Below are 14,174 nucleotides of genomic sequence, written 5' to 3' on the forward strand. Positions count from 1 at the left end.
GCTCCCTTCACATAGCAGATATGAAACCTGTGCATAACTTACAACCGTGTGCAGGGGACTGAACAGACTTCATCTCTAATATCTAGGTTCTGGGTCTAACCTTCTAATTGTGTGACCATAGGAAAGTCAGTTGAATCTCTGAATATTGGTTTAAAATAAAATGGGAATAATTAGTGCTCACAGAATAGATGGGAATGACGTGAGGTCACATTGGGGGTCAGCAAACCCAAAAGGCTACAGGAGCCAGGCAAGTAAGTTAAATGAGCAAAGTGGGTCAGGTCAGAGAGGCCATAGAGACACTATGGAGACTATGACAAACTGTAGGGTGCTTGCCCTGTCTACTCAGCTCTAGCTTGTTATGGCCTTGAGGAAATGCTGGCCATAGCTTCTGTTTTTAAGAGAAACCAAACACATCTGTGGTTCTGATGAAGTCCACTGATAAACATGAAAGAGCTTTGCAAGTTAAAAGCCACCTAATAAATTTAAAGGGCATCATTATATGTCTTAAATAAAGCTGTAAGTCAGTCTATGAGGGACTACTGTGGATGTCTATCTTGCATCCTCTCCTCTGTCCTTCCTACGAGAACTACCAACACCATCATATGGATCCATAAGCGAGTCTGGGTCAATCATCTTATTGCACTCACTCAGCCACAGTGATTGACCCAAGGATTGCATGTACCCAACTAGGAAAAAGAAACCTTCCTGGGGATTCTCCTAGCCAGAACTAACACAGGAGCTTTCCTCCTCCAGATATGAGACCATCAGGGTGAATATTCAGAGTTCCCTGTGCTTCACAGTATATGAAGAAATATCATTTACTCTAGGTGAGAATGAAGACAACAAAGAGTTGTTGATAGCGGATAGAGTTCTGTCATTATGTGAGTCCCCGATTCAAGAGGCCCCTTCTAAATTCTTGTTACATGATCCAGTAAATTTGGGATAAGGCTAGTTTGAGAAGGGTTTCTATTGCATGCAGGCAAAGGTATCCTAACTAATGTATTCTGCCATCCAATGGCAGAGGATGAGTTTTTATTGATTTTCAATACATCCTGTGACATTTGATTCACAGATAGAGGTTGCAGAACTTAGAGGTGAGTCTGAGACAGGAGATGGAAACGTGGCAGTGGTAGTTTAGGGAAAGCTCACCAAGGCTGTGCAGAATTCTCTCGGCTGATTTGAATACCACAACCTGAAATATTTTCCAGATTTGAAAGCTCACATGTGGGCTCTGCTGAGCTTCTGGAAGCAATAAGCCTCTAAGAAAGGGATTCATGCTAGGACACACAAGAGATTAAGGACAACACTACAATGATATTTTATTAATTTACATTAAAAATAGAGCTGATATATAGACTAGAGCACTCCCATTATCATCTTATATATATTATGTGCTTAAGCTACACAGGAAGCCAAAACATAATCAAAAACCACTTGTTCAAGTTGCTTTAGTACAGCATTGCCAAGAGAGTTTGAAATCTGTATGTTCAGTTTACTTGGTCCATAGAGGCAAACCAACATAGAAAGCCAGGTCATGAGCACTAGTCACAATAGCAAAGACTTGGAACCAACCCGAAAGTCCATCAACGATAGACTGGATTAAGAAAATGTGGCACATATACACCATGGAATACTATGCAGCCATAAAAAAGGATGAGTTCGCATCCTTTGCAGGGGCATGGATGAAGCTGGAAACCATCATTCTCAGCAAACTATCACAAGGACAGAAAACCAAACACCGCATGTTCTCACTCATAGGTGGGAATTGAACAATGAGAACACTTGGAAACAGGGTGGGGAACATCACACCCTGGGGCCTGTTGTGGGAGTGGGGGCTAGGGGAGGGATAGCTTTAGGAGAAATACCTAATGTAAATGATGAGTTGATGGGTGCAGCAAACCAACATGACACATGTAGACCTATGTATCAAACCTGCACATTGTGCACATGTACCCTAGAACTTAAAAGTATAATAAAAAAAAAAAAAAAGAAAGAAAAAAAGAAAGCCAGGCCATGAGCAGAAGCTTGTTTGACTGGAACAGGATGGAAAATGAGGCATTAGATAAGTTACTGTTTAATGGCACTGAGCTAAAATAACCTTATGAATTTATTTTACAGGGCTGGGGATGCAGCCTTTGGATTTCGAAATACTTAAAAAGTTCAGATTGTCAAGCCTTCCTCTCTCCTGGATAGTACTCAAAAGGGCATGGTCAGTATTTGTTTCAGTGATTTTCCTTCCTCTGCCATACTACAGCTGTTCAACTCTTTTCTGTTGGAAATGTTCCTTCTGTGTATCTTATGCACTCAATTGGATGATGAAGTAGTGGTATGGGGGAGCCAGTTCCCAGTGACTTGCACCAGCTCAGGGGAACAGGCTGTGTACATCTCTTCCCAATGCTGCTTTCAGTGATGTCACATTGGCAGCTTGACATCAGCTGTGATGGAAATATTACCACCACAGAAACTGGCAAACATTAAAAATCAGGGTGCTCTCCCCGCAAACACAGAAAGCTGGTGGTTCAGCATTTACCAGCACACCACTGGTTGTGAGTGCAATAGGCCCAACATGCTTGTTATTTCTTTCAGGTGTGCATTTCTACTTTGATCCATTATGGACTGATCTAACATTAGACATTTAGAGAGAAATTCTGTGGCCTAATTTCTAAGATCTTACAGGGTCCCTCACTTTGTCTCCAGCCCTTACAATAAAGGGCTCACTTGGGGTAAGGCTCCAGTTCCACAGGATGCTGGTCTAAGACAGGCACCTCTTGACTCTCAGTATGGTGTTCCCACCATACCTCTTACCAATCAAAACAATTACTTGCGGCCAGGCGCGGTGGCTCACAACTGTAATCCCAGCACTGTGGGAGGCCGAGGCGGGCGGATCACGAGGTCAGGAGATCGAGACCATCCTGGCTAACACGGTGAAACCCCGTCTCTACTAAAAATACAAAAAATTGGCCTGGCGTGGTGGCCAGTGCCTGTAGTCCCAGCTACTTGGGAGGCTGAAGCAGGAGAATGGCGTGAATCCAGGAGGCAGAGGTTGCAGTGAGTCGAGATCGCGCCACTGCACTCCAGCCTGGGCGATAGAGCGAGACTCCGTCTCAAAAAAAAAACAATTACTTGCATGTAGAATTGTTCCCAGCTAGTAGGAAGGATTTCATAAAATCATTTACCCTAAGTTGCTAGCATTGACACAATGTGTTAACTTCTTTCAGATTATTTGTATTTTCCTAGCCTACAGAAAGTGTGCCAAGTGGTGAGATTTCTGGCAACACTTCAGGCTACTAAGGGAGTTAAATAGAAGCCAGGAGCATTTACTAATATTTCTTACTCTTAGGTTGGCCACCACCTAATGGCAACCCTGCTACTTAATTCTCTAAGTCTGGGGAGAAGAAGTGCTGATGATAATAAAAAAAATAATGATGTTTTCAGGATGAATCAGTCCCTGTCCTTCCTGATAATGTCACAGGGAATTTCTCTGACTTTTGATAACCCTCAGATAGGAGAGGTAAATTGAGAGAACGCAATCAGAATCTCTGTGACCCAAATATATGAAAGTGCTTGTTGAAAAGCAAGGATTTATTGCCTGCAATTTGAGAAGACCCTAGAGGTGGTCCCTCTCTTGTTTTGCAAATATACCAGTGATGACATCCAGAAAATGTACAGTAACTCAGAGGAGGGAAACTGAGGGCTCCTGTGTTCTGGGTGCACTATCCCCTTTACACAAGCCTGCCACTTCCTCACTTCTGAGACTTCTATTTCCCTGGAAGTTTCCTTCTAGACGCAGTAAACAGAATACATCTGGATATGCCAAATCAGCACGAATGCTGGAGAAACACACACTTGGTGCAGCCTAAATAAACCCCAGAAGCTGCTGTCTGATGTTCTCAGGGACAGATGTCAGTGGCAGGCCTGGGCTGGCCTTGAGTGTGCAGGCTGCCAGGGGCGGTCTAGGCAGCTTCTGCCAGTTCTCAGACTCGCCAGGACTGTTCACTGTCTCGCACTTGTTTCTTTTCAGGTTTTACAAGATTCATACGGTGTCTTTCATTTCAGTGCCTATTACTCATTTCAATGATTCAGCCGACCTAGACAGCAAATGGACATGAGATGTGTGGAGAAATCTACTGAAAATGGGATTGATTGGGTTTTAAGAAACTAGAACTTAAGGCTGGATGAGGCAGCATTCTGAGAATTTTAAGTTCCCAAGGCATAATGTTCAACATTTACTGTCAAACCCAATTTCTGGCTAAGCCATTTATGCTTTCTGAATAAGCACTTTAATTTTCATTCACATCTACTCACCTTTAAAAAAATGGAAGTATGCACCAATTTTTAAAGAAATAGGACCAACCTTGGAAACTTATAATTATGAATCTTTATATTTTTATGATAGTTGATAGTTTACAAAGCTAGTTTCACTTGATCTTTACAAAAACCCTATGGGGTTATATTTTTATTACCCACATTTTATAGATAAGGAATTAAATCTCACAAAGGTTTGAAGACTTTCCCAAAAGTGTCATAGGACAACTCAAAGTAGTTAACCCTAAGGCCCTGTATCAGAATGATCACCTGCCTTTCCCCCACCAACCCACATTCACCAGGTAGTGTCCAAGAGGCTCTGCCTCTTTCTCAATGCCATCGTTGGGTTGCCTCATCCTACCTGCAATGCTTACCTTCAAAGCAGGTGCTGATAATGTGTTTGGATTTTGGAGGCTTGATTATGAAATAAAACTGAATAGTGCTGGACACATGTTGAGTTTCAGTTTTCTGACCCTTCTCTTTTGAGACTCCAGGTCCAACCCTCATCTGTACCTTCAGATTCATGGACACCACTGATGAGGTTCTGGCTTGCTTCATTTTCATTCATGACTTTGACTCCCAGACCATAGTTTGATCCTGGTTCTTCCAGCGTTGATCTAGAAACATCCTGACCTCTAAGGCACCATCAAACCAATTTTGTCCAAGAAGTGTAAATATCATTGCCCAAAACAGATCTAGCAACAACAATTAACATTTGCTGACCACTTACCATGTGCCAAGCATGGTAAGTGATGAATGCTTTATGTTCATTAACTCATTTCATGCTCATAGCAACCCTCTGAGATAGGTACTCATAATTGTATAGATGAGAAAGCTGAGGTGCGTAACTTGCTGAAGATCACACAATAAGTGGGGAAGCCAGGATTTGTGCCTACATCATTTTTACTTTAGAGCGTGGGCTCTTAACCATTAGGAAGTACTGGCCTCCAGAAGTCATCTTACACCCACCTCCTCACCATGGATAATTGAGGATGACAAGTGGTTATAAGCACTTTCTTTGTTGAAATTTAAGCTTAAAAATTGATTTGGAGTTAGACATTAATCCATGACCTGGGGGAAAATACCTACAGAGAGAGACAATGGGAAGACTGAGAACCTATTAATGAAAGGCAAGCAGTCTACACTATATGGCTTGTAGTGTAACATTTGGAAAAACACATATTCTGTGGTGAGCTTAGGCAAGATGCTGCCTACACTGGGAAGGCAGCCAAGAATTACTGCCACCTCCACCCGAGAGGATCACCCTAAAAGCCACAGAGAGGACCAGCCCCCGTCAGAGACTGCTTGTAATTTCTCTCACTGTGGGAGCTTCCTAATGAATAAACAAACAAATGAAAGTATTTCTATGATTTTCTATGTGATTCAGATTCAGTGAAGCAGTAAGTCTTCAGTGCTCAATTATGAAAGATATCAAAAACACTTATTGTCCCAAATACTTTGCAGAGCAATAACATTGAAAAATAGTTCTAAGCCCTGTTTCACTGATCCAGACTTCTCTCTGTTTTCTCATGTATGATGCAAACATTTAAAGGAATGAACAAAAGCCAGATATGACTGGAAGCTGCTTGAATTAATGTGGATGAAGAAGGAAATGGCAACAATTCACAGTCCCCAAGCCTCATTTCAACCATTAGGATTCTCCCCCTTTAGATATTTTACAGAACTGCTAACGAGTTGTCAATAATTACTTTATTGAGCATCTGCAAGGTGCACAGCATTGTACATAGCTTGAAAATGTCAAATTGAGTTTTGTCACACCCTCTGTAAAGGCTTCCCTAATTTCCATGGTTTCGTGGTTTTTCTTCCTCTGTTCCAAGGAACATGTTATTAGTACCTTTATTGCAGCACTTACTTGTCCTTCATGTGTTACGATTGTATCATGTGTTCTCTCCACGAGGTTTTGAACTCCTCAAAGATGAAATCCATGCATTGTCCATCTCTGCAACCTTGATGTCCAAATACGTGTTTGACAGATGAACGAATGACTGAATAAATGAAGGATGCTTCACTTTGGTTCCTTCTCCCAACTCCCTAGTCTGCATTTAGGTCGAAGTGCTGATGCTGAGTGAGAAGACAACACTCAAAAGGCACAATGGAAAAGAGAAGTGTCCAAAGGCATAGCTGATCCACAGACTAGAAAATCAGCTCCATAATGAGGAAGAGGCTGATCTCAAGGCCTCAGAATGTAACAGAGCCACAGCAAGATCTTTAAGCCAGAGTTGGGGTTCATCAACCCCAACCTCTACCGCAAAGCCCAGTGTAGCTCATTAGGAGCAGGCCAGCAGTCCAGCCACCTGCTGTGGCTTCAGGTCCAGTGCAGATGGTTCCAGAGACCCACAGGCACAGCCACACTAGTAGCTCAGGGCAGTAGGTCTCAGCCAGCTAACCTTACTGACACTTTTTGCTTTATTGTCCCTTTTTAGATTTCAAAACAGGCCACGCAAGAATAAATAGACACTAAACAATTGGATGTGAAAAAGAAGACATTCCCAAATGGTTCTCAAGAAGCCAACTGGATGCTGTGTTCCTTGCATGGTGCTAAGGGGCTCAAGCTGCCATGGATGCCCTTTTCGGGCCTTTCAGTATGCAAATATGTACCAGGAGGGAATAATGTTTCCATGGGATGAAGTAACCATAATGTTGTACGTGGACGGCTAATTGTTTTCATCGCACATGCCAAATCCAACTGATTAGTCAGGGCCTGGAGTCTGTTTGACGAATGAGGAAATCTTGCCACGGTCCAGAGAGGCAGCTGAATAATAGCACGAATTTCCCATCTCTGACATCTCAGGTGTGATGGGACATGTGCAAACAACATTGGCTCCTAATCTGCTCTCAGTTAGCCATGAAACTAAGGGCTAGCCTGTTGCCTCCCTGGGTCTTGGGTTCCTTATCAAATAATAGTTTGGCTGGACTGTCCCTCTGGTCACTTCTAAAATTCCTTTTCTTTATCCAGCAGGATTCTTGACCAATCAGTACCAAGTCAAACCCTCACCCTTCCATTTACCTTCACACTGCTGAAATAAACTTTATGCTCCCTAAGACAAGAGTTGGTAAAATACTGCTTTAAGTTTCTTAGATAAGCCTGGTGCACATCTCCCTAGCATGGACCCATGTGGTGCCCATACTCCCTAATCTTGCATCACAAATTGATCAGGATGGCAGCTTGCTGGCTGCTGTTCTACACTGGGTGTGCCTCTGCTATTTTTCTGCAAAATGTAACTCTTGCTACGCTCATGTTTCTCATCCATCGACCCCATGCAAATGGTTGACATATTGTTCTCTCCTTGTTGGGACCCTGAATTTTTGCATATAACTTTCTGATTGATCCTGGGCGGTAGCCCCAAGATCAGTATTTCATACTTGGCTGTTTCCTACCTCTCAGCAATTCTTTAAAACATTCAAAAAATCCAGACGATTCCATCCCAATTGTGGGAAGCAAAGTTTGGTCCCTCTTGTTACCATTTTTTAGTGCAAGATTTAAAATGACAAGTGCTTGATCAAAAAAATTTTGAGAATGAGCTCTCATATTTAACTTGTATTAATGGGGGAGTTATGTTTGTAGCCTCAAACACAATATAAAAATAATTTCCTAAGATATAATTATTCTTAAGTATTTTATATATTTTTTTCACAGATGGCCAGAATTAACTTTTATCTTTATTTTGTGGCTCTTTTCTATATAGTTGTATCAAAACAACCATTTAGGGACGTAAGTCAGAGTATTTTTACTGTACTAGGTACTTACTCAATGCATTAGAAAAATCTACTATGTTGCAGAATATGAATTTTCATGTTAGCTTAACTTATAGATCTTTCAGTTCAACCTTGTCAGGCAGGGATACAAGTCAAGTTAATCCAAGCTGGACAAAAGATGTCCTTGGATCTACAGCACCTACTAAGAGCAGGGCTCTCCACCTTCTCTTTTCTTCTTTCCACCTGAGAGGACTGTATTATACCATTCAAGGGGCCAAAAAAAAAAAAAAAAAAAAACTTTGCCCTTCAATTCAAACTCTGTTATGCCACATTTGGCATAAAATGCTTACCATTACCTAAAAATGATTTTTTTAAAAATGCTTATCATTACCTAAAAGAAAAATGTAGCAAAATTCAACTTTGGAGGAAAATGAAAACTGTACATATCCTTGAGAACCATGTTAGATATAGAAAATTCTACATCCCCACAAAGTTATTTCAACAAAGAGGCATTATCTGCATTCCACCAAGGTCAGTCGAGTTGAGGAGAAAGAGAAGCAAATGCCCAGAAATTGGCTGCAGATTTTTTTTTAATCTGTTTTGCCTTAAATCACAAAGAGCAATGGGAAGAACAAGCTCCCTTTCTCCTTTTCTCAGATACCTTTGGTTTAAAGTTGTTCTTTTTCTAATTCTTCCCTCCCCTGTAATTTTTAATTATCAGAAATACATACCAATGCGTTTCAGGTGGTCATCTGTGTTAGAGTGCATAACTGAAGTTATTAGTGGCTTGGGAGTTTGCACATATAATTGGAGGTAAACAGCAGATTACTACACCTAATCTCACCCTGAGCATTTCTCCTCTGTCAAGTCTAAATTCTGCCATCTTCTTTTGCAAAAACAAGCAGACATCCCCACCAAAGGCCAAAATATAATGATAACTGACAGTGAACAGAAACCCATTGTAAAGACAAAACATTCCAGCTTTCAAATTCACTGTGACTGGATACTATTAGTTTTTTGAGTTTATAACTCCCCAGAATTGTCAAAAGTAACCTTGTAGCCAATCCGCTTGCAGACACTAAAAACAACCTGAAATAGGCCACTCAGGGTACCAAAAGCAGCGTCAAAGATCAGTGAGACAGTGCCACCAAGGCCCAGTGCAATGTCCTTGCAAACAATTGGAATAGCGCCCATGGTATACATAGGGAAAGTGGCCACATCCACAAGGACATGGACAGGGATGCTCAGAACTCGGCAAATGGCCTTCAGCAGACAACAAAGGATCCGAAGGATAGCCCTGATGACTTTGGCCATGACCTTGAGCACCTTCCAGGGAATGCTCACCAACTCTTCCCCAATGGCCATGAAGTATGAGATGGTGGCTGAGCCCAGGCGGTAAAGGCAACTTTCTATGCCATTAATCACCTGCTTGGTAACACACCACAGGAGATAGACAGTGTTCTTCAGGATTGCTACCACAAGGTAATAAATTAATTGAAAAAGCTTGATGAATGGGGTAGCAATGAAGCCCATGAGTTTTCCCAAAAAGCTACTACTTCCCTCAGATGCCTCTGGAGGCAACGGAGCAGACCTCTTGCTCCTGGTGCTAGAAAGGGGACTAGAACTCTTTTGAGAGTGCACCATTCGTTCTTCATCCTGGATTTGGTTAACCACTTCCAGGATTTTTTTCATTTTCTCTGTGTCTTGCTCAGTTTCACCACAGTTGTTCTGAAACAGCTGAGGGTTAAATGGAAGCAGTTTCTGAAGATCTTTTACCATCACATCTTCTATGATGTCACTGTCCCGGGTGTGCTTGACAAAGCCCATGGCCCAGCCTCCTCCGGGGACAGCACAACAGGCCGCCAGCCAAACAAACTCAGGGACTGCCACTTTGTCTTTAACTCCGTAGTCTGAGGGCACTGTGCCTGTGAGGATATATAGGTCTTCCCCACTGCCACACTGTGGGGTCAAAGCCCGGTCCATTAGGCTGTGGAGATTCACGTACCACCGTTCCTGGAAGGACTGAGTCATCGGGGCTGAATTTGTGAGAGTAAATGTGGCCACCTGGAGATCACTGCTAAGGGAGAACGGGTACAGCTGTCCTCTTTGGTAATCAGAATCAAGGTAATCAGTATTCAAGGCTTGCTTGCTTCCCAGGCTGTTCACAGAGGTGATGGCTTCTGCCTCATTAATTGCCTCCTCAAGGTTGCTGTTGGGGTCATCGATCTGAAAGAAGAAAACAAGTGGTGAGATGCATCCCTGCTTACAGCACAGAGGCAGCACTAGAATCATCCTGCCCAGACTCTGGAGAAGTCCCCACTGGTCTATTCCTTCAAACGCTTGAGTTTGGAAGGACTTGGTTCTCTGGCACATACACACTTCATTCTGATACACCAAAATCCTGGTGTTTCAAGGCATCTTTCAGATAGGCTGTTTCCTAGTCTATTACCTGTGTTTACTCCACCCTGCTCTACAGTAACTACACCCCTTCACTCACACCCACTCCCACCATCGTGATGTTCTTTTTAAAATCTGTTGTAGTCTGGGGCCAGGTGCGGTGGCTCACACCTGTAATCCTAGCACTTTGGGAGGCTGAGGCGGGTGGATCATCTGAGGTCAGGAGTTTGAGCCCAGCCTGGCCAACATGGTGAAACCCCATCTCTACTAAAAATACAAAAATTAGCTGGAATTGGTGACGGGTGCCTGTAATCCCAGCTACTTGGGAGGCTGAGGCAGGAGAATCGCTGAAACTGGGGAGGCAGAGGTTGCAGTGAGCCCTGATTGCACTATTTTACTCCAGCCTGGGCAACAGAGCGAGACTCTGTCACACACACACACACACACACACAAAAAAATCTGTTGTAGTTTCATGAACTTCATAATTCTTTTTTGGAATACTTTTCCATGAGCTTCAAAGTAATTATAAAAAAGAAAACAAGGGGAGAGTAGATCTCAACAGGCCCATAAAGCCAGAACTGCAGCTCAGCTAATCAGCCACCAATGTTGGTTGCAATTTAATGCACATGTTCCTAATGAATGTTTACACATTTTCGGATATATGAAAAATAATCAACTCTAATCAGCACATTTAAATTACATTGGGGAAAATGTATAGTCTGGTGTCAGTTATTAGCTATTTATCAGGCAAAACTAAAATTCAGATTAGACCAGTTGCTGTTTGAACTTAATCTCCCCAATATTTACTATGATTAACAATTCATTTTCTGTCTTGGTCAATCTAGACATGTGCTATATATCAATTGCAATCAATATATACGTCCTTTCTTGTTTCTGCTTTCTTTATAAAAAAATTCAATATTACTTATGATTATTTTCATCTTATCTGAAAGAACAAAAGGAAAGTGCTTAGGATTAATTTAGGATTATGTCATTATCCCCCAAACTAACTTGTAAATTCTTGACACCAGAAACCATGTATATTCCCCAAGAACCCAGCCCAAGGCCTGACATATACTAGAATCTCAAGGCATTCTTGTTAACCTTTATGCCCTGGGGCGGCAGTATTTATAATAGCAGCAAGTGGAACCATCCCACATTTTAAAAAACAGGGAAAGATTTCATAAATAATGTTATGTTATATCTATCAAAGAAATAACCCATTAAAAACCATTATAGCCAGGCATGGTGGTTCACGCCTGTAATCCCAGCACTCTGAGAGGCCAAGACAGGTAGATCACCTAAACTCAGGCATTTGAGACCAGCCTGGGCAACATGGTGAAACCCCATTTCTATAAAAAAAAAAAATTCAAAAAATTAGCTGGGCATGGTGGTACACACCTGTGGTCCCAGCTACTCAGGAGGCTGAGGTGGCAGAACTGCTTGAGCCTGGGAAGTAGAGGATGCAGTGAGCAGAGACTGTGCAACTGCACTCCAACCTGAGTAACAGAGTGACACCCCCATCTAAAAAAAAAATCATTAAAAAGCACTTAGAATTATAAAGGGGTTCGTAATGATGAGAAAATATATGCTATAATGTTGAAAAGAAAGGGCAGGATATAAAATTAAATAATCACTTTTTTAAAAGCCTTCGAGTATGTAAGGAACAATTTTGAAATAAACATATGACATGTCAACATGGTTGTTTGATTCCTGGGGATGCAAGTCATATTTTTTCCTCTATTTTCTTGTTTCTCTCCTTGTACCTCCCTACCCACATCAACCCATAATATGTGTTACTTTCAAAAGGAAATAAAAAAATACAAACCTAATTAAAATGAGTAAATTCTTGTTAACTGATTTCCTAAAATTGGTCCTACTCACTAAACATATAAAATAACCCCCCAGGGGAGTCAAGGCCATAGGAATTGTGTTGCACCTCTAGTCTGAGGGCAGTCAAACTGCGCATCTCTCTGGCTCTGCAATGGCAAATGAAGACACTCTCTTGCAGGTATGCGTAGGGGTATTGAGGGCAATGGATGAGCAACTTGGTATAAAGGCAGGAATATTTGCTGAAGTCTAATGGAGTAATCTGTCAGCTGACCCTACTCATTCACTCCATGCCTTCCCCCATTCTTAGAAGGAGCAATGATCCTGGGTGCTCTTCACCTGCTACCACATCCCTTGTAGGACAGAGGAAGTCGGTGTGGCGATTCCTCAGGGATCTAGAACTAGAAATACCATTTGACCCAGCCATCCCATTACTGGGTATATACCCAAAGGATTATAAATCATGCTGTTATAAAGACACATGCACACGTATGTTTATTGTGGCACTATTCACAATAGCAAAAACTTGGAACCAACCCAAATGTCCAACAATGATAGACTGGATTAAGAAAATGTGGCACATATACACCATGGAATACTATGCAGCCAAAAAAAATGATGAGTTCATGTCCTTTGTAGGGATATGGATGAAGCTGGAAATCATCATTCTCAGCAAACTATCACAAGGACAAAAAACCAAACACCGCATGTTCTCACTCATAGGTGGGAATTGAACAATGAGAACACATGGACACAGGAAGGGGAACATCACACACCAGGGATGGTTGTGGGGTGGGGGGAGGGGGGAGGGATAGCATTAGGAGATATACCTAATGCTAAATGACGAGTTAATGGGTGCAGCACACCAACATGGCACATGTATACATATGTAACAAACCTGCACGTTGTGCACATGTACCCTAAAACTTAAAGTATAATAATAATAAAATAAAATAAAATAAAAGAAGCTCATTCATTTGGTTAAGCTGCTGTCTCTGCTCTCTTATATCTGAAAGATACATCCCAAGGAAACATCAGCCTCATTTTTTAATCATAAGATCAGGATATAGCAGAGCCAAGATCTGTGGAGACTTGGGTGTAAGGTCGGGGATTTTAAGATGAACATTTCTCCCTGGTTACTGGGGCATTTTGTATGCATTTAACCTGGTGCAGTGCCTTCATTCCTTCTAGGGGAAACTAAAGATTGTTTTTGAATTGATAACCCTGTGGCACAGCATAGGGGGAGCATGCTGGAGTGTCTTTAGCCCAAGAGCCACCCAAGGGTGAAACGTGCCTACAGGGGTTGATGGAAGGCCTAAAAAAATGAACAGAGAAGAGGGACTTGGATGAGGAAGGGGAGGAGGCAATAGAAAGAGGCAGAAGGAGAACAGGGGAGGATAAAAAAGGAAAGCAAATGAGAGAGAAGTAAATGAGAGAGAATGTGCAAGGCATGTGTAAGAGACAAAGTGTCCTGTTGTTAAGCAGAAACCAGGACTTACAATGGACTCATAAAGGACTGTGGGGGTTGATTCACTCCCAAACTGCTATGCGTGGTCTTCCAGTGCTGCGATCAGAGGAGACTAAGCTGGGTGTTTCTGCATCCTCTTAGATCACTTAAGTTCATGGGGCTTCAGATTTCAGCCACGGCCTTGCACCTGACAACCAGGTAAGGCCTTTTCTGCCCAACTCCACAGGGAAATTTCCCATACACTTACATGGGAAATAAGCCAGGATGGAACCAAGGTGGCTGGGAAGGCCATGGCCCAATTCTACACTGGGTCCTGTGCACCCCCCTGCCCTGGGCCTTCCAAGGCAAAGCAGTAACTAAACCATATGCTCCAGAAATACAGGCAGCTTGGGGCACAGCTTCCCTCCCCTTCCCCTGCTTTCTTCAGAACCTCATATCCATGTTTACTATATTCTTA

The 14,174-nt window shown here is 42.3% G+C and overlaps 1 protein-coding gene and 1 long non-coding RNA gene across 3 annotated transcripts in view; one reads left to right on the forward strand and one right to left on the reverse strand.

The window, feature by feature from the left end:
- Positions 1-1,952: 1,952 nt before the first annotated feature.
- On the forward strand, positions 1,953-7,368 carry LOC115830484. 2 transcript variants are annotated; one of them, XR_004026032.1, is made up of 2 exons: positions 1,953-2,209; positions 6,750-7,368. It is a non-coding gene; the product is annotated as an uncharacterized LOC115830484 (long non-coding RNA). The 2 variants fall into 2 exon arrangements; XR_004026033.1 differs by lacking the exon at positions 1,953-2,209 and adding an exon at positions 4,027-5,050.
- ENDOD1 (endonuclease domain containing 1) overlaps positions 6,001-14,174 on the reverse strand; it is a 44,192-nt gene continuing 36,018 nt past the window's right edge. The window contains exon 2 of the mRNA XM_003253018.3: positions 6,001-10,248. Within this exon, the coding sequence (XP_003253066.2) occupies positions 9,046-10,248 (1,203 nt within the window). The 3' untranslated portion in view covers positions 6,001-9,045. The remainder of the gene's footprint in view (positions 10,249-14,174) is intronic.

This window comes from Nomascus leucogenys, chromosome 15, assembly GCF_006542625.1.
Source record: "Nomascus leucogenys isolate Asia chromosome 15, Asia_NLE_v1, whole genome shotgun sequence".
NCBI lineage: Eukaryota > Metazoa > Chordata > Mammalia > Primates > Hylobatidae > Nomascus > Nomascus leucogenys.